The 20,689-nt window shown below is 44.0% G+C and overlaps 1 protein-coding gene across 2 annotated transcripts in view; it reads right to left on the bottom strand.

Moving 5' to 3' along the window:
* The window catches only part of SCARA5 (scavenger receptor class A member 5), a 179,698-nt gene that overhangs the window by 4,957 nt on the left and 154,052 nt on the right, over window positions 1-20,689 (bottom strand). The window contains exon 8 of one of the 2 annotated variants that reach the window (XM_049865700.1): window positions 7,119-7,316. In XM_049865700.1, coding sequence (XP_049721657.1) covers window positions 7,119-7,316 — 198 coding nt within the window. The remainder of the gene's footprint in view (window positions 1-7,118; window positions 7,317-20,689) is intronic. The other variant, XM_049865701.1, reaches the window with a different exon arrangement.

The raw sequence follows: 20,689 nt of genomic DNA, 5'->3' as shown, positions 1-20,689 counted from the left end.
CCACCTCCGTTCCTCACATTAAGTCTCAGAGGCTGGTACTTTAACTACTCTGGGTACTGACCATCCACTTTAGCTTCAGAACTGACACAGGATTACTCAAAGTGTGGTCTGAGGACCAGGAACATCAGTATCACCTGGGGGCTTACTAGAGAGTCAGAATCTTGGGACCTGCCCCAGAACTGAATCAGAGTCTGCATTGCAACAAGATCCCTGGGGATACACACGTGTTCAAGTCTGAGAAGGCCTGTTCCAGATGACATCTGTGTTTCCACACGTCTTATCTCTCTAACAACAGCCCTATCAGGTAAGCAGGGTAGGGTATGGTACTTCTACCTCACAGATGAGAAAAATGAAGCAATGGTGTTTTATCTTGAGGAAACAAAGTTGCGACTAGAGTCCAAGTCTTCTAATACTTAGAGAATTAGGGGCTATTTGAAGGCAATAGGTTTTTGAATATGTAAGTAGAGACTTCACTTTATCCTATTCTACATATATTTTAGGGCCTACTCTGTGCTCAGCACTATTCTAGGTGTTTGGAATACATTAGTGAACAAAAAATGTAAAACGACAAAATCTCAGCTTTATGAATCTAATGTTTGATCTTATGTATGTTCGTTAGAATCATATTGATAGTTGGAATAAGCTATGCTCTATCCTGCAGGCTTTCATCTGAGTGTCACACACAAGTAGGCAGAACAGCTATTTAACAGATATTTAAGAGATGTGAAAATTGAGGTTAAGTTGCTTGTCCATGGTCTCCTAACTATTAAGTGGAAGAGACCATGATCAGGCCTCTGGTGCCCAGTCGGTCCAGTGTTGTTCCTTATATGACCAGAGCACACAGTACACAGCATGTAACACTAGCTCAGGGGGTGGGAAACCGTAGGCCAAATCCAGCCCAACACCTCTTTTTGTAAATAAAGTTTTATTGAAACACAGCTCCCCTCCCCTGCCCCTTGATGACAGAACCTATGGCTGGTTTCATGCTACAAAGACATACTTGGGTAGTTGCAACAGAGATTGTTTGGCCCACAAAGCCTAAAACATTTATTATCTGGTCCTTTAGAGAAAACATTTGCTGACCCTTGCACTAAACCATCTCCCAACAATCCAATCTTAGAAAAAAGGGCAACAAATGGTAATAATGATATAATGAAATGTGAACACTCCTAATTCCAACCACATCTTTCCACGTTCAAATCTGTCTGCAACTGCACACACCTTATCTCCCCCTCTGTCTGTATCGTGGGTTTCTCTGCTGGTCCAAGGCTAACTCCTAGCTGTGCTAGATTCCACCCCCTTCCATCACTTACTAGTCTTTATTCTACCCATCATTCATTCTGTCTTCTCTATTTGCATCCACTCCCTCTCCAATGGCTCCTGGACCACTTTAAAAAATCTTTAAGTCCCTCCCAGTTGGATCTTTCCTTGGTCTTTGCCAGGAAAACAGATAATTTGATTATTAAGCCCTGTCCAGGAAAAATTTTATGTGGCCAGATCACTGAGATAGTGGCTAGGGGTTGCAACATCTATGTTACACTGGGGAGGGGTCAGGTTAGGTAGGCAGAGCAATTCCTCCCTTCTTTCCTTCCCTTTCCTCTATCCTCCCTTCTCTTCCCTTTCTTCCCTCCCTTCCTTTCCTTCCCTCCTTCCTTCCCTTCCTTCTTTCCTTCTCTCCTTCCCTTCCCTTCCTCGTCTCCTTCCCTTCCTTCTCTTCTTCCACATTTATCCAGGGCCTGTTATGTTCCAAGCACAGTTCCTGGTTTCAGAGCTAAAAAGGTAAAGCCCTCAAAATGCTCACATCTATATCAAAGATCAGGAGAGTGTGAGAGGTGCTTTCATAGAGATATGAGAAAAATGCTATGGGAGCACACAGAAGATATTTACATATTGGGGTGGGGGATGGAAGGAGCCAGAAAAGCTTCCCTGAGGAGGTGATAATTAAGGAAAACTTTAACAGCTGAATAGGAATGAGTTAGAAAGAGGAAGAGATGACATTTCAGACAAAAGGAGCAGCACGTGAGAAGATACACGGAGACATGGAACAGCATTAAAGGTGTTTAGAGAACCACAAGTAGACATACATGCCTGAAGGGCAGCGTGTACGAGGGAAGGGTGGAGAGGTGGGAGGTGGGCAAGAGCCTGATTTAGAGGGCTTTGGGTACTAAACCAAGGAAACTGAACTTGATCCTGAGAGCAACAAAGACCCCCTGAGGATCAGATGCTCATTTAGAAAGATCCCTGACAGCAGGAAAGACGGCAGGAGACAGCCTGGAGGTGGTGGTGAGGTAGCAGTTAGGACAGTAGCTCACGGAGGACTGGGGCTACTACTACACTCACTTGGCCTGAAGCCCCTACATATAGTGAATGTGTACGATAATGCCTTGTGCTGTGCTAATTGCTTTATAGACATTATCTCATTTAATATTTGCAATAATCCTTAAGAAGTGAGAGAATTGAAGCTGAGAAAGGTTAAGAAATCTGCTCAAGGTCCTTAGCTAGTAAGTGGAATTTACAGAATTCTAACTTGGGTGGTTTGATGCCAGAGACTGAGTGTCTAACCACTGCTATGCCCTGCCTAAGCTCCTAAGGAGACAGTGGTGAAAATGAAAAGGAGTGGACAAGGTTCAAGAGACACCAGGGAGGCAGAGTGTGCAGGATGGGGCTGACCTCATAAGGGGATAAGGAAAGTGAGGGAGAGGGTGATGGTGCCCCCAGACTTCCAGCTCAGATGGGTCTGTCTGAGATGGGGCATGTCTTAGTTTCCCAGTGCTGCTGTAACAGAAATACCACAGGTTTTTAAACCACACATGGCTTTAAAGAGCAGAAATTTATTTCCTCACAGTTCTGGAGGCTAGAAATTTGAATTCAGGGCACTGGCTATGGGGGAAGGACCTCTGTCAACTCTCGGGGAAGATCCTTGTATTGGCTTCTGTGGCCCTGGCATTGCTCTGTTCTTTGGCAATATTCATGTGACATCTTTCTCCATTTGTGCTTGCTTGCTTCTTTGTCTAATGTGCTCTTTTTATAACTCAGAAGTGATTAGGTTTAGAAAACATTCTACACTAACATGGCTCCATTGACATAACAAATAAAACCCTATTTCCAGTTAGGATTATCTTGCTGTTATTAGGGACTATTGAGTTAATTTTAGACTCATAGCAACCCAGTGTGACAGAGTAGAACTGGCCCATAGGGTTTCCTAGGCTGTAATCTTCACAGGAGCAGATCTCCAGGTCTTTTTTCCAACAGAGCCGCTGGATGGGTTCGAACTACCAACCTTCTGGTTAGCAGCTGAGTATTTAACCATTGCACTACCAGGGATTAGGTATAGGGGTTAGGATTCCAAACACACATTCTTGGGGGGCACAATTCAATCCATAACAGTGCTGTTCTCCAAAGTTAGGGTTTGGTGAAAAGGAAATGTATGTAACTCTGACATACGCCTTTCCTCATCCTGGTGGAGCTATCTAGGAGGTAACTGGACATATGGATCTGCAGCTCAACTAAATACTCTGTACTAGAGGGAAAGGTGTGGGTGGGAGCTGAAGCCCCAGACATGGAGGCGGCCTCTCAGAGCATGCAGAGTGCAAGAGTAGCAGAGGCTGGAGCCCAGGGGGAACCGAAGAAAGGAACAGGGTGAGGAGGATGGGCAGGAGAGGGAGAAAAAGGAGAAAAAGCTTTTAAGATGGAAGGACACATAGAGGCAAGGAGGCAGAGCAGAGGGTCACGTGAGCAGTGAAGGACCTGAGGTGTTAGCTGGAAGGGAAGGAGGCAATGTCCAGAAGGAAGTGGAGAGAAACAGAGAAGGTAGAAGGGTCCAAGGGCTGGAAGGCTCCATGGGACTGAGGAATAGTGTACTGTGAGAGACAGGGCACAGGTGGGTTGGAGGCTGTGGTCATAGGGTGAGAGGATGGTGTTTCCCTCCAGGCTTTATCCATAGCTCTGCCTGCTTCCAGGAGAGGTGGGCATTCCCTCCCAGTGCCCCCAAAGCCAGTATTGCATTAGAGCCCTTACCCTGCTGTTTTGAAACCATGCACTTGTCTGACTCCCCCTCCAAACTGAACATATCGAGGCCAAGGACTAGGCATATTCACTCAGTGCCCCCAGCACTCAGCCTGGCACAAGCTGGTGTTATTGGAGCTGCTGTGGAGTTGGGTCCCGAGACTCATGGCCACCCCATGCACAACGGAACAGAACAATGCCTGGTCCGTTGCCATCCCCATGACCAGTTGCGGATCAGATGGCTGTGATCCATAGGGTTTTCACTGGCTAATTTTTAGACATAGATCACCAGGCCTTTCTTCCCAGTCTGTCTTAGTCTGGAAGCTCCACTGAAACTGGTTCAGCATCATAGCAACACACAAGCCACCGCCGACAGACGGGCTGTGGCTGCACATGAAGTGCATTAGCCAGGACTCAAACCCCGGTCTCCCGCACAGAAGGCGAGACCGCACCAATGTTGCTTCAGCGGCACGGGGTAGGCGCCCAGAAACTGCTTGTGGAAAGGACGAGAGGCCGGAAGTGCAGCCTGGGCTAGTGGAAAGGCCATGGAATAAGCCTCTTGCTGTGTCCACCCCTTCTCTTCTGAGAGCCTGTTTTTTTTTTTTGTGTGTGTGAACCCAGTTAATGACGCCTGTTCTGCCCATCTATCAGGGTCTTGAATGTTAAGTGAGCTAAGTTGTTGGGCTCTGATGGGGAAATAACAGTGCAAATCTGATATATCTGTGGAGGCATGTTAAGCTTCCCAGTGACTGATTTAAAAGAATCAAATGACAATTCTAGATCTCCCCCACGTGCTATGTGATACAAAAATTGGGAGCTGATGAAAGGGGCCACGAAGTCACTAAAGGGATTCCTGGTCTAGCACATGGAGTCTGTGTGGTATGAGACTGGGCTATCTTTTAACCAAACAGCAGTTCTGGGCTAATAGTACCGATTTTTTCCAAAAAGTTTTACTTTCACTTACTAGAAAGAAGTCCTTGTTGGAGTCAAAAATGGAAAAGTGAGAAGTATTCCTATTCTTCTCTTGTAAAAAATAATGTCTGTTTTCCTGGAAGAAAACAGGCTATAATAGAGCCCAAAGCTTTAAGTGGGAGAAAAGTGCTCTCTCCCAGTGGGCTGCCTTCCGTGGAGCTGAGGACCCCTTTGAACTCCCCACATGCTCTGGCCTTTCTGTAGGGTCACCAACCACTTTCTGCCAGCTGTCTCAACAGATTTCACAAGTAGTTACTTTCAATCCACGAGATTACAATCTAAGGGAGGAGATCCTGAGGTAGACTTGCAGGTGGCAAGTTGTGGGAGATGAGGAGAAAAGGTGGCTAGGAGGGGTAAAAGGGCTCCACAGGCATGGACCACAAGTCCATGCAGCTATTTAGCACAGTGGGCTGGGCTGCCATGCCAGGCAACCCACGGTCTCAGGCAAGACAGCAGGTATGCGTGGCTCAGCTCCATGATACTGGCCAGACAGCTCTCTCAGCTTGGCCAGGTGCAGCTCCAAAAGGCACAAGGGGGAGTCTGGCAACTGAGTGTGAGAAGGTCAGCTCAACTCCCTCCTCACAACTGCTGGAGCATGGATCCTTTTGACAGGGAAACAGCAGCATCTTAAATTCCAGAAGGACCAGGCTGAACAGCAAATAAGAGAGCCTTCCAATCTCCTTCAGGTTACAGATGAGGAAACCAATACCCAGAGTGGAGAAACAGCATGCTCAAGACCACATAGCCAAGGGATGGTGTAGAGAGTAATGGGCTAGTGTCCATGGGACCACTGCTTTAGGAGTGTGTCAACATAGGTTTCTCCTTAAAGTCTGATAGAAGAGAAAGCATGTGTGAGTGTATGACATCGTGGGTGTTCAGCACATGTCGGTGGATGTTCAGTAAGTGCTTCCTGTTGTCTGTGTCCCTGGATGGTGAAAATGGTTAATGCACTCAGCTGCTAACTGAAAGGCTAGAAGTTCAAGTCTACCCAGAGGCACCTTGGAGGAAAAGCCTGGTGATTTACTTCTGCAAAATTAGCCATTAAATATCCTACGGAGCACAGTTCTACTCTGAAACACATGGGGTTGCCCTGAGTCAGAACGGACTCAACAGCAACTGCTTTGATTATCTGTATGCAGGTCTTTGGAGAAATCTGGGTGCTGTCAGTAAGAAGCACCACATACAGAGCTAGACCGAGAGAGAGACATGATGCAGTGAAAGGAGACTGGACCTGGGGTATGGCCATCTTCCTCTCAACAAGAAATGGATGGACAGTTCAGATCAGCAGCCAGTCTATGGAGGGTCTGTGCCCCTCCTCAAAGTCTGTTCATGACTAGCATTTCTTAGGAAGGTAGGTATATTAGAACATGTTGAAAGGAAAGCTACCAAAATGGTGATGGCTTTTGAAATCTTGTCATATGAGGACAAGATGAAAGAACTGGGGATACTTCTCTGAAGACTAAAAGACTCACAGTGAAGCAGGGACATCCCAGCAGAGTTGTGAAGAGCATGCACCCCTGAGCTGTCTGCTTGGGTCTGAATCCAGGCTGTACTGTTTTCTAGCTGTGTGACCTTGGAAAAGTTACACAAGCTTTCTGTGCCTCTGTTTTCTCATTTGGAAAATGGGGATAATATCTGTATCAACCTCATAGCTTTGTAAGAATTAAATGAGTTAATATTTGTACTGTGTTTAGAAGAGAGCTCGGCACACAATAAGCACTATATAAGTACTAAGTAATAATAAAATGTGATGTAAGAGAGTAGATTATAAAGATTTGAAGAGCTATCAAGTGGGAGAGGGATTAAACACGTTGTCTGAGACATGGGGAGCAGAACTAGGACTAACGGACAAAACTGACAGGGAGACAAGGTTTCAGTTCAAGGAAAGGAAGAATTTTCTAATAAACAGAACTTTCTGAAGACAGGCCAGCTTGCCCCTGGGGACAGTGAGTTCCCTGTTGCAGGAAGCATTCAGGCAAATGACCGGTAACCACTTGGCAGCATTGCAGGATTGCTGTCCAGGGCAGTCAAGCTTTGGAGAGGAGATCAGGCCACCTGGCCATCAAGGTCTCCTGCAGCCCTAAGATTCTTGGGCCCTCTCCACATGGCTGAGGCAGTCCTTTTCCTTCCAAGTGCCTTACCTTGCCCGAATCGAGCTGTCCTGTACACCTCCTCCACGCTGCGGAAGCCCAGCATGCGGCATACCACGTCTCCGTCCTTCTTGTCCCAGCCATCGTCGCACACGGTGCCCCAACGTCGGTCGTGGTACACCTCCACGCGGCCCTCATGAGGGCCTGAGCCATTCACCAGCCTGATGGTCACAGCCTCCACACCACCTGCTGGGAGCAGCCCCACCATCGTTACCCAGCTCTAGAAACACCAGGGCCCCAACCTGAGATCTTTTCTGACTCCCCTCCACCCCTGGGGCAGGAGAGCAGGGGGGGCTGGGTCCACAGCCAAGGTCAGGACCTTGACCAACAGAACTCATGGTTTATCATCCTCGTCCTTTGTTAGCCTCCTTCTTGCCACTTTTTGAGACCCAGTTACTAGTAGCTGTTCCTTCCAGGAAGGCGAGTGGAGGAGGAGGAAGAGGAGGAGAAGGAACCCAGTGATGGTCAAAGCTTTGGGGGCAGGGTGGCCTTGCCGTGTATCTTAGTAGGTGGTGAGCTCCCTGGGAGTGCCTCAGTCCTGAATCCTATCCCTCATGTCTACTTCCCCACCAGACTATTAGCATGAAAGTGCTTGGAGCCAGGCAGACCTCGGTGTGTGTTTCAGCTCTGCCACTTAACTGAGAGACAGGAGTTCATCAAATCTAAGATGCCACTGATTGTAAGGTGCATCACTATGTTATCTTCCACTAAGAAGGAAAAACTCGGCCAATTACAATGGTGAAATACCATCAATTGTTGATGCTTCCTGATTTCAGAGAGGTTAAAATGTGTGTCACAGAATCAGTGAAATACGGCAATAGAAGTAAAGAGCTTGGAATGGTGTCTGGCACATAGTAGGCAGGTATAAGAGTTTGCTCTTGTTTCTCTGTGAATGACCTTAAGGAAGTAGCCCAGCCTCTCTGAGGGCATTTTTCCCACTGTAACATGGGGCAATGCCTACTTCATAGGGCTGTTGTGCAGACTAAATGGAGTGATTATATAAAAGTTCCTAGCACAGTTCCTGGCACATAGTGGGCACCCAGAAAATACTACCCTCCGCCTTCCTTAATGCCTAAAACCCTGTTGAATTCATCTCTAAAATAAGTGTTTAACGCAGAGCCTGGCTGTAGGAAATGAGCAGCAAATGTTTTCTGAATGGATGAACGAATGAAGATTCATTTTTGTATTAAAAAGCATTGCATGACTTCTCGGGGGTATACTTTGGAGACTCAGAGAATGCTGGAGAAGCTGAAAGAAGCCTTAAGATCATCTCAGAGCTAAGGTTTGGCTGAGTCATAGTCTCAGAGTGATAGACATGGTTAGTGCCAGAGCTTGGGTCTCCAGGTATGTCTTCGAACATCCTTATAAACCCCTGCTTGCTTCCCACTCATGAGGGCAATTTTCACCCCTTGAAGACCTGGGTTTCCTCACTTGGTAATGCAAGGGGGTAGTCAGTGGGTCTTAAATCAGGCCACACATCAAGTTCAGTAGGAATACTTGCTAAATTGAAAATTCCTGGACCAACCCAGACCTACTGAACCAGAGTCTGGGGGGTAGGAGTCAGGGATTTGTACTTTGAACAAGTGCCTCAAATGATTCAGAGGTAATTAGTCTGTGGAGTAGTACTTGGGATCACAGGATCAGATGATCTGTATGGTTCCTTCCAGCTCAACATTCAGTAATTCCAAGGCCAGGGAAGATGTCAAGATTATCTTTTTTTGCAGCCAGAAATCACCTGGGACATATGGGGTAGGGGTAGAGGCACTGGTACTGTGACATAGTGTCAAGATGCAGGAAAATCTCCATATGAACTGCCAGAAGAAAACAGCAAACCCGATAAAGTACTGCAACCTTGGACTTTTGGTAGCCTGAGGGGATCCCCCCTCTAATGACTGCAACTTAGCAAAGAACATTCCTAGGCCCCTAGAGGAAATGACCGAATTAATATGCCCCACACGTATGCCAAATGATAAAGGAAAATAATCAGATCCGGCCACGTGTCTGTTATGTGCTGCACAGAGGAACCAGGGAGCCATCAAGAAACCACATCATCCCCATGATGCTTAACTAGTACAGGGTGATTACTTTGAAGGGCTCCTCTCAATATTTAATGCCATTTTCTATGCATTCTTCATTCCTGACCAGGTCCTTCTCCCCATAAAGATTTACAGAAAACACAAGCTCCTGCCAGGCTATCAGAAAAGGTTTAGGATGAGCAAGAGAACATAGAAGTCCCAGAGAAGAGGGAAACATGGAGAGATGCTGGAGTCCAGGGGCTGGGTTAGAGACAGAGAAACCCCCCTTGTGTGGTAATTAAAAGCTAACCTAAAGCCAGAAGCATCAAATAAGTCTAAGCCATGGCTGGGGAAGGGTGGCCCTTGATTGGCTAAGGGTGAGATGTCAGCCCTGATTTCTCACAGATCTGCCTTCCTCTGTTAGCACTGTGTCACAGAGACAGTGGGCCAGGTCAGGGGATCTAGAGAAGAAGCCGCAGTGGAGGGTCAGTAAGAAAAATGAGGGGTGGCGGAAGGATGCTGCCGATCCATAGGCATAGCGCAGTCAGAGCTCAGGGTGCCAGGTCAAAATAAAAGAAGGAGGCCGGGTATGGCTGACGTTCAAAGGTTCCTGCCTTGCACTCTCTGCTCTGGTCAGTCTGAGCTTACTTCATTCACTTATTCATTTATCCATCCATAAAATTAATATTGACTGAGAGCAATTATGTGCCTGGCCTTAGTCTAGCAGCTGGGGCTACATCCATGAACAAAGTCCCTGCCTTCTACTGGGGGAGATAGACAATAAATCCAATAAACAAATAAAACATAACTATGGGCTAGAATGGTAAGTACATGGGAGGGAATGAAGACATGGTAAGGGAATGGAGAGTATGGGGGGTACGACTTTGGATGAAGAAACCTTGAGTAGAGACTTGAATGAGGTGAGGAAGGACACAGCCGTCTCTACCTCAGGAAACTCCTCTTTGTGCTCTGGGTTAGGAGTTCCTGGGTGGTGCAAATTGGTTAAGTGCTTGACTACTAGCCAAAAGGTTGGTGATTTGAACCCACCCAGTTGTTCCTCAGAATAAGGCCTAGCAATCAGCTACAGCCTTAAAAGCCCTATTGAGCACAGTTCTACTCTGCACACATGGAGTTGCCATGAGTTGGAATCAGCTTGATGACAACTAACAATATTAACAACTCCAGGTTAAGCTTTCCTTGTCTTTTAAATCTCAGGGATCAGCTTAGATGTCTCTTCTCCCCCAAAGCCTCCACTGGTCCTCCAAACCTGGCCAGGGTCCCTTCTATGGACATACTTATTTTGTATAATAATTGTCTCTTTACTATATTAAGGAGTCCCTGACTGGTGCAAACAGGTAACCCACTTGGCTGCTAACTGAAAGGCTGGAGGTTGAAGTCCACCCAAAGGTGCCTCAGAAGAAAGGCATGGTGACCTACTTCTGAAAAACCAGTCATTGCAAACCCTATGAAGCACAGTTCTACTCTGACACACATGGGGTCATCAAGAGTTTGAGCCAGGAGGGCAGGGCCAAGATGGCAGAACAGACAGACACTTCCAGCGAGCCCTCTTACAACAAAGACCCCCCAAGAACAAGTGAAATGAGTATATTTATGACAAGCTAGGAGCCCTGAGCATGAAAGGCAAGGTTAGAAAATGAACTGAGGGGCAGGGGGAGAAAGAGATGGTTCAGAAGTGGAGAGGAGTTACTGGACCTGAATTGATGGAAGCACTCAGGCATCATTCCCGGCAGCGGCTGCGGTGGGCTGGTACTAGCTTTCAGCCGCAGTTTCCCCAGGGAGAAGCAGGCAGCCACACAGCCTACTCATGCCTCCGGAACCAGAGAAAAATGGTACTCTCGGCAAAATCTAAGTACTTGCGTACATTTTACCCAACCCCGCCCCCCCCCCCCCCCACTGCTCCCAAGCCAGCTTCAGTGGCTGATATCCCTGGGCCTGAGATGGGCTCTGTTGAGTGCCTAGAGCCGTCCTCTCAGCCATGGAGAGGAATAAATTTGCAATTGGGGGAAAAGATAATTTGCCAGCTCCACTAACTGGGGGACCTCAGGAGAGAAGCAGCTCCTGTCCAGGCATAAATGGTCCATGGACTTTGAGTACCTTTCACTTCTGCATGGACCTGTGTGGGCCTACTTCAGGAGAATAGGCTCTTGTTGGCAGACTACAGCTGTTTCAGCTGTGCGCTGGAGAGGTGGGTGTCGGATGTTTGACATTACTTTGCCTATTCAACAGGATCCTCAACTATCCACATGAGGGGCCTAAGGACTGGTGGCTCTATTCAGGTCACCCAGCCAACTGCGACAGGGGTCCAAAGATAACTGGTACCTCCCAGGCCTTGCAACCAAAAACATTGGGTGCCCATGGTCTGTCAGCAGAACCCACCCACCTGTATGCTCTAGGGAACAGGGACATGCTTTCCTCAGAGACATGTTGGGGAAGATTCTCAGCCCCCTGCCTTGTTCAGAGCATGACCCCCTGCTGCAACCAGATACTGGTACCTAAACCAATCATCCGTGCCCCTCTAAGACTGCAGGACAGTGCCAGTACCAAAACTTGATGATCAGCTATCTGGACACCTGAGATGAATTCATATAAGAAAAGTGAATGGACTCCTAGACTGATATACCTAATAACAGCTCTAGCCATCTGGCGACAGGACATCAGAGCACCAAAGGAGAAAATAATCAAGCTAGCTTACTCAAGCAAACCATTTGGGTATATCAAAACAAAACAAAGCAAGAAGCTACAACACAGTAAGCAAACACAAAATAAACTAATACAATAACATATATGGCTTGGAGACAACAGTCGATATCAAGTCACATAAAGAAACAGAGCGTGATCATCTCAATAAGCTCTCAAAACAAAGAATCAAGGGATCTCCTAGATGTAAGTGCCTTCATGGAATTACCAGAGGCAGAATACAAAAGATTAATATACAGAATCCTTCAAGGCACCAGGAAGGAAATTAGGCAATATGCAGAACAAGCCAAGGAACACACAGATAAAGCAGTTGAAGAAATTGAAAAGCTTATTCAGGAACATAATGAAAAATTTAATAAGCTGGAAAAATCCATAGACAGATAGCAATCAAATTTCAGATTAACAATGAAATTACAGAAGTAGAGAACTCAGTAGAAAGTCAGAGGAGCAGAATTGAGGAAGTGAAAGGCAGAATTTGTGAACTTGAAGATAAAGCACTTGGCACCAATATATTTGAAGAAAAATCAGATAAAAGAATTAAAAAAAATGAATAAACCGTAAGATCATGTGGGACTCTATCAAGAGAAATAACTACAAGTGATTGGAGTACCAGAACAGGGACAGATAACAGAAAATACAGAGAGAATTGTTGAAGATCTGTTGGCAGAAAACTTCCCTGATATCGTGAAAGATGAGAAAATATCTATCCAAGATGCTCATTGAACTCCACATTGGATAGATTTTAAAAGAAAGTAACCAAGACATATTATAATCAAACTTGCCAAAACCAAAGATAAAAAGAGAACTTTAAGAGCAGCTAGGGATAAACGAAAAGTCACCTACAAAGAAGAGTCAATAAGAATAAGCTTGGACTACTTAGCAGAAACCATGTAGGCAAGAAGGCAATGGGATGACTTATATAAAAAACGGAAGGAAAAAAAAGGAAAAAAATTGCCAGCCAAGAATCATGTATCTTGCAAAACTGTCTCTCAAATATGAAGGCAAAATTAGGACATTTCCAGATAAACAGAAGTTTAGGGAATTCGTAAAAACCAAACCAAAACTACAAGAAATACTAAAGGGAGTTCTTTGGTTAGAAAATCAGTAAAATCAGGTATCAACCCAAGACTAGAACACTGGGCAGAACAATCAGAATTCAACCCAAGACAGGGAAATCACAAAAATAAATCAAGACAAAAAAACCACTCAAAACCGGGAAACAGCGATGTTATTATGTAAAAGAAGACAATATTAAAACAATAAAGAGGGACTAAGAAATGTAGTCATAGATCTTCCATATGGAGGGGAAGACAATGCGATACAAAGAAATAAATATTAGGTTTAAATTCAGAAAGATAGGGGTAAATAATAAGGCAACCACAAAGGAGACAAAACTATCCTACACATCAAAATAAAATACGAGAAAAAAATAGAAACTCAGCAGAAACAAAATCAACAACAATGAATATGAGAAAAGGACAATCTATAAAGAAAATCTACTCAGCACATAAAATTGAGTGGGAAAAAGAAACTGTCAACAACACACAAAGAAAGACATCAAAATGATGGCATTACATTCATACCTATCCATAATTACACTGAATGTAAATGGATTAAATGCACTAATAAAGAGACAGACAGTTGTAGAATGGATTAAAAAACACGATCTGTCTACATGGTGCCTACAAGAAATACACCTTAAATTTAAAGACACAAACAAACCAAAACCCAAAGGTTGGAAAAAAATATATCAGGCAAACAGCAATCAAAAAAGAGCAGGAGTGGCAATATTAATTTCTGACAAAATAGACTTTAAAGTTAAATCCATCATAAAGGATAAGGAAGGACACTATATAACGATTAAAGGGACAATATACCAAGAAGATATAACCATACTAAATATTTATGCACCTAATGACAGGGCTGCAACATTAAAAACAAAAAACTCTATCAGCATTGAAAAGTGGGATAGACAATTCCACAATAATAGTAGTAAACTTCAACACACCACTTTTGGTGAAGGACAGGACACCCAGAAAGAAGCTCAGTAAAGACATGGAAGATCTAAATGCCACAATCAACCAACTTGACCTCATAGACATATACAGAACACTCCACCCAACAGCAGCCAAGTATGCTTTCTTTTCTAGTGCCCAGGGAATATTCTCTAGAATAGACCACATATTAGGTCATAAAGCAAGCCTTAGCAAAATCCAAAACACTGAAATATTACAAAGCATCTTCCCTGACCATAAGGCTATGAAAGTAGAAATCAGTAACAGAAAAAGCAGGGAAAAGAAATCAAACATTTGGAAACTGAACAATACCCTACTAAAAAAAGAAATTCATAGAATCCAATCAGAGTGAAAATACTTCGTATCAGAACCTTTGGGACATAGTAAAAGCAGTGCTCAGAGGTCAATTTATATCAATAAATGCACACATACAAAAAGAAGAAAGGGCCAACCCTTACAACCTGAACAAATAGAAAGAGAGCAACAAAAGAAACCCTCAGGCAACAAAAGAAAACACATAATAAAAATTAAAGGAGAACTAAATGAAATAGAAAACAGAAAAACAATTGGAACAATTAACAACACCAAAAGCTGGTTCTTTGAAAAAATTAACAATTGATAAACCATTGGCCAAACTGACAAAAGAAAAACAGGTGAGGAAGAAATAACCCACATAAGAAATGAGGTGGGCAATATTACAACAGACCCAACTGAAATGAAAATGGTCATATCAGATTACTACGAAAAACTGTACTCTAACAGATTTGAAAACCTAGAAGAAATGGATGAATTCCTAGAAACACACTACCTACCTAAACTAACACAAACAGAGGTAGATCAAGTAAATAGGCGGATAACAAAAGAAGAGATTGAAAAGGTAATCAAAATATTCCCAACAAAAAAAAGCCCTGGCCCAAACGGCTTCACTGCCAATGCAGAGTTCTACCAAACTTTCGGAGAAGAGTTAACACCACTACTACTAAAGGTTATCTCAAAGCATAGAAAAGGATAGAATACTCCCAAACTCATTCTATGAAGCCAGCATATCCTTGATACCAAAACCAGGTAAAGACACAACAACAACAACAACAACAATTACAGACCTATATCCCTCATGAACTTAGATGCAAAAATCCTCAGCAAAATTCTAGCCAATAGAGTTCAACAATATATCAAAAAAATAATTCACCATGACCAAGTGGGATTCATACCAGGTATGCAGGGATGGTTCAACATTAGAAAAACAATTAATGTAATCCATCATATAAATACAACAAAAGAAAAGAATCACATGATTTTATCAACTGATGTAGAAAAGGCATTTGATAAAGTTCAACACCCATTCAGAATAAAAACTCTCAGGCAAAATAGAAATAGGAGGAAAATTCCTCAACATAATGAAGGGCATTTATACAAAGCCAATAACCAACATCATCCTAAATGGAGAGAGCCTGAATGCATTAGCCTTGAGATCTGGAACTAGACAAGGATGCCCTTTATCACCACTCTCATTCAACATCGTGCTGGAGGTCCTAGCCAGAGTAATTAGGCTACATAAAGAAATAAAGGGCATCCAGATTGGTAAGGAAGTAGTAAAAGTATCTCTATTTGCAGATGATGTGATCTTATACACAGAAAACCCTAAGGAATCCTCAAGAAAGCTACTGAAACTAATAGAAGAGTTCAGCAGAGTATTAGGCTATAAGATAAACATAAAAAAAAAATCAGTTGGATTCCTCTACACCAACAAAAAGAACATCGAAGAGGAAATCACCAAATGAATACCATTTGCAGTAGTCCCCTGGAAGATTAAATACTTAGGAATAAATCTTACCAGAGATGTAAAAGACTTATACAAAGAAAAGTACAAAACACTTCTGGGAGAAACCAAAAGAGACCTACATAAGTAGAAAAACATACCTTGCTCATAGATAGGAAGGCTTAACATTATAAAAATGTCTATTCTACCAAAAGTTATCTATAGATTTAATGCAATTCCAACAACATTTTTTAATGAGATTGAGAAACAAATCACCAACTTCATATGGAAGGGAAAGAGGCCCCGGATAAGTAAAAAAAAAAAAAAAAAAGCGTTATGGAAATAGAAGAAGAAAGATGGAGGCCTCACTCTACCTGATTTTAGAACCAATTTATACCACCACAGTAGTCAAAACAGCCTGGTACTGGTACAACAACAGATATATAGACCAGTGGAACAGAATTGAGAATCCAGACATAAATCCATCCACGCATGAGCAGCTGATATTTGACAAAGGCCCCAAAGCGGTTAAATGGGGGAAAATGTAGTCTTTTTTAACAAATGTTGCTGGCATAACTTGATATCCATCTGCAAAAAAATGAAACAAGACCCACACCTCACTCCATGCACAAAAACGACCTCAAAATGGATCAAAGACCTAAACATAAAATCTAAAACAATGAAGATTATGGAAGAAAAAAAAAAGGGACAATGTTAGGAGCCCTAATATATGGCATAAACAGTATACAAAACATTACTAACAATACAGAAGAGAAACTTGATAACGGGGAGCTCCTAAAAATCAAACGCCTATGCTCATCCAAAGACTTTACCAAAAGAGTAAAAAGATTACTTACAGACTGGGAAAAAGTTTTGAGCTATGACATTTCCGATCAGCACCTGATTTCTAAAATCTGCACGATACTGCAAAAACTCAACTACAAAAAGACAAACAACCCAATTAAAAAATGGGCAAAAGATGAACAGACACTTCACTAAAGAAGACTTTCAGGTAGCTAAAAGATACATGAGGAAATGCTCACGATCATTAACCATTAGAGAAATGCAAATCGAAACTACAACGAGATTCCATTTCTCTCCAACAAGGCTGGCATTAATCCAAAAAACACAAAATAATAAATGTTGGAGAGGTTGTGGAGAGACTGGAAGACTTATACACTGCTGGTGGGAATGTAAAATGGTACAACCACTTTGGAAATCGATTTGGCACTTCCTTAAAAAGCTAGAAATAGAGCTACCATATGATCCAGCAATCCCACTCCTTGGAATATATCCTAGAGAAATAAGAGCCTTTACACGAACAGATATATGCACACCCATGTTCATTGCAGCACTGTTTACCATAGCAAAAAGATGGAAGCAACCAAGGTGCCCATCAATGGATGAATGGATAAATAAATTATGGTATATTCACACAATGGAATACTATGCGTCGATAAAGAACAGTGAGGAATCTGTGACACATTTCATAACATGGAGGAATCTGGAAGGCATTATGCTGAGTGAAATTAGTCAGCTGAAAAAGGAGAAATATTGTATAAGACCACTATTATAAGAAGTCGAGAAATAGTTTAAACAGAGAAGAAAATATTCTTTGATGGTTATGAGAGGGGGAGGGAGGGAGGGTGGCAGAGGGGTATTCACTAATTAGATAGTAGATAAGAACTACTTTAGGTGAAGGGAAAGACAACACACAATACAGGAGAGGTCAGCACAACTGGACTAAACCAAGAGCAAAGAAGTTCCCTGAATAAACAACACTTTGAAGGCCAGTGTAGCAGGGGCAGGGGTCTGGGGACCATGGTTTCCTGGGATATCTAAGTCAATTGGCATAATAAAGTCTATTAAGAAAACATTCTGCATCCCATTTTGGAGAGTGGCGTCTGGGGTCTTAAACTCTACCAAGCGGCCATCTAAGATGCATCAATTGGTCTCAACCCACCTGGAGCTAAGAAGAATGAAGAACACGAAGGATACAAGGTAATTATGAGCCCAAGAAACAGAAAGGGCCACATGAACCAGAGACTACATCAGCCCGAGACCAGAAGAACTAGATGGTGCCCGGCTACAACCAATGACTGCCCTGACAGGGAACACAACAGAGAACCCCTGAGGGAGCAGGAGTGCAGTGGGATGCAGACCCCAAATCCTCGTAAAAAACCAGACTTAATGGTCTGATTGAGATTAGAAGGGCCCTGGTGGTCACAGCCCCCAGACCTTCTGTTGGCCCTGGACAGGAACCATTCCCGAAGCCAACTCTTCAGACATGGATTGGACTGGACAATGGGTTGGAGAGGGATGCTGGTGAGGAGTGAGCTTCTTGGATCAGGTGGACACTTGAAACTATGTTGGCATCTCCTGTCTGGAGGGGAGATGAGAGGGCAGAGGGGATTAGAAGCTGGCCGAATGGACAGGAAAAGAGACAGTGGAGGGAGGAAGCAGGTTGTCTCATGGGGGAGAGCAATTGGGAGTATGTAGCAACGTGTATATACGTTTTTGTGGGAGAAACTGACTTGATTTGTAAACTTCCACCTAAAGCTCAACAAAAATTAAAAAAAAAAAAGTTTGAGTGAAGTAGACAGCAACTTTTTTTTTTTTTTTTTAACTCTCTTAGGATACTGTTAGCATTCCAAGGACAGATCATGTGGTCTAGTACCATGCCTGGTACACTGAAATGCCCGATAAATCCATGTAAAATGAATGCATGTGTGAATGAATTAACTGATTAAATACCACAGAAGCTCGTGGGCAGGTAGAAGCCTGCGTGGAGAATCGGTCATGAGGGCATTCCACTGCCTCAACACCCTCTTTATTGCATCACAGCCCTTCTAAACACTCACTCACTGGAAGCTTCTTTTTGGGATATGGTCCTGCATTCTGGACCCATAGCTGAGCCTACTGGTACAATGACCATATACTCCAAATCAGAAAACAGGAATAGGGTCTGTCATATGATTATGATGGATCTTGGAGGAAGTCTGGAAAATGTCATTTAGATGCTGAAATATTGGAATTCTCAGGAAGTTTCAATGTGTAAGGAAGTGACAGAAAGAATATCTGGAAAGAAGACAACTCAAAAAATTAGAAACATATGGTAACCATAATTACGGGACAAATAGCATCTATTTTAAGGATGTCTCTGGTCCGTGCCCCATGCCCCCTGCAGCAAGCCTCTCTGGCCATGGTTCCTTGGCCTCCTTCCCCTCTACTAGGACCATGTTGATTTTAGGGACTGAAAAGAGGAAAAGTACCCATAAGGGGAAAAACAAAACAACTAGAGAGCACTTTAGGGGCTGGAGAAGGTATCACTCCACCCATACCCCAGTCTTGGCTCACTAAGACTGGAGGCTGTGCTTTGTCACCTCCCCCCAGGTCCCGCAGATTCGGCCTTCTCCCCACAATGGAGGCTGAACACAGACATGAGTGCCACATGCCCGTGGGGTCAACAGATGCTGCCTCCCTGCAAAAGGTCAAATGATTCTGAAAGCCGCATCATCTCCCCAGGCTTCACCCAAAACACATGGCACATTTTACTCTGGCTCCATGCTATAGAATGTGGTGCTAAGCTGTGATTTTTGTATCCTTTTCTCCCTAACAAGATCTCAGCTCTGTTTACACCTCCCTTGGGAAAATTGTAGGCTGAAGTTTGATCTTTTTATGATGCTGATAGCCCCAATTCAAGGGCTCTGAAAGTCCAAGGGGCTGTCAGTGCACAGTATTCCTTGCCTTCTTTGCCCTGTAGAACTACTGAGGAGGCAGGCAGGCGCCTTTCCCAGGCCTGCGTGATGACGTCACCTCCAGTAATGAACTTGCGGAATCACCAAACATACTCCAACAGTCACCCCCCTGCTAGCCTGAGATGGATGTCATGACTTGTTAATAGGCTTTGGTTTCTGTGGGTAAAGGTTTAAATCATGCTTTTTTCCCAGCAGTTGCTGCCCGAGGGCATAGCTTTTCCACTAAAACCAACCACTACTTGGAAACACCCTCACCCCACAGCTGTGTCAGCCCCCACATTATCAGACACGGTGCCTGAGAGGCGGCCTCAGCCTGGTTTGTGACCCCCCAGGACCCTTCTCATTAGTCTAGAGCTTCTTCCTCAGTAGGACCACTCTGGGTAGGCAGATGTGCTGGGCTACTCGGGAGCAAGGAGATGCTGTGCACTTCTTTTTATACATGACAGTAGAGAAAAATGGAAGGCAGGGCATTACTGATTGTACAAAACCTAGGCACTGCTAGGCCAGTAGCAAGAGACGACAGGACAGTTGAAAAACAAAGGGTGAATGTTCTCATGATGACCAATGGGAATTCAGGCTTTCAAGATTGCATAAGACTTCCCTTAATAACTTCCCCTGCTTCGACTGACAGGTCCTGTACCTCTTCTGTGCATCCCACCTCAGTGAGCCCTGGAAAACCCTTCCAGAGCAAAATGAGAATCAGAAGCTCCCAACAAAACTCTGCACCCTGGGGCTCCCCATTGCATTTTTCTTTTTGATTCATAAAAGGAGCCAACTGGGTGAGAGACTATCAAACTCCTTCTCTTGTCCTGAGGTCCCTAACCTACAGATAGATGTGTCTACCTGTTCATCTGCCCACAGGCTACAAGAGGAGAGGACAGCACTAATCCCAAGACTTGAGCCCACTCATGCCATGCAGGACCAGCACTGTCAGCATTCTGTCTCTTGGTTGGGAGACCCAAACTTAAGGGAATTGATAAGTAGCTGTCCCTCACCAAAAGATGGAGGAAAAGTGGAGATTTTTCTGAGTTAATAGTCAGAAATAACAACATACGTTTAGAAACGTTTGCTGTGTGTCTTGTTTCAATCCCCAGCACACTAAGCCTTAGCAGAGCTTTTCCTTGCACCCCTCTAGGAGTGATACCCAATTCTTCAAAGAGCCAGGTCTCTCCTCTTTGTCCTGGTCCCTCAGGGTTGGGGGCCAAGATAAAGGTTTTCCCCATTTTATACAATGAACCAGACAGAGAAGAGTCATTGTAAATCAAAGCCCAAACCAGAAGCATCAGTGCTTGGACAA

Source organism: Elephas maximus, chromosome 22, assembly GCF_024166365.1.
Source record: "Elephas maximus indicus isolate mEleMax1 chromosome 22, mEleMax1 primary haplotype, whole genome shotgun sequence".
Classification (NCBI taxonomy): Eukaryota; Metazoa; Chordata; class Mammalia; order Proboscidea; family Elephantidae; genus Elephas; species Elephas maximus.
This window is presented reverse-complemented; position numbering and strand designations above follow the sequence as displayed.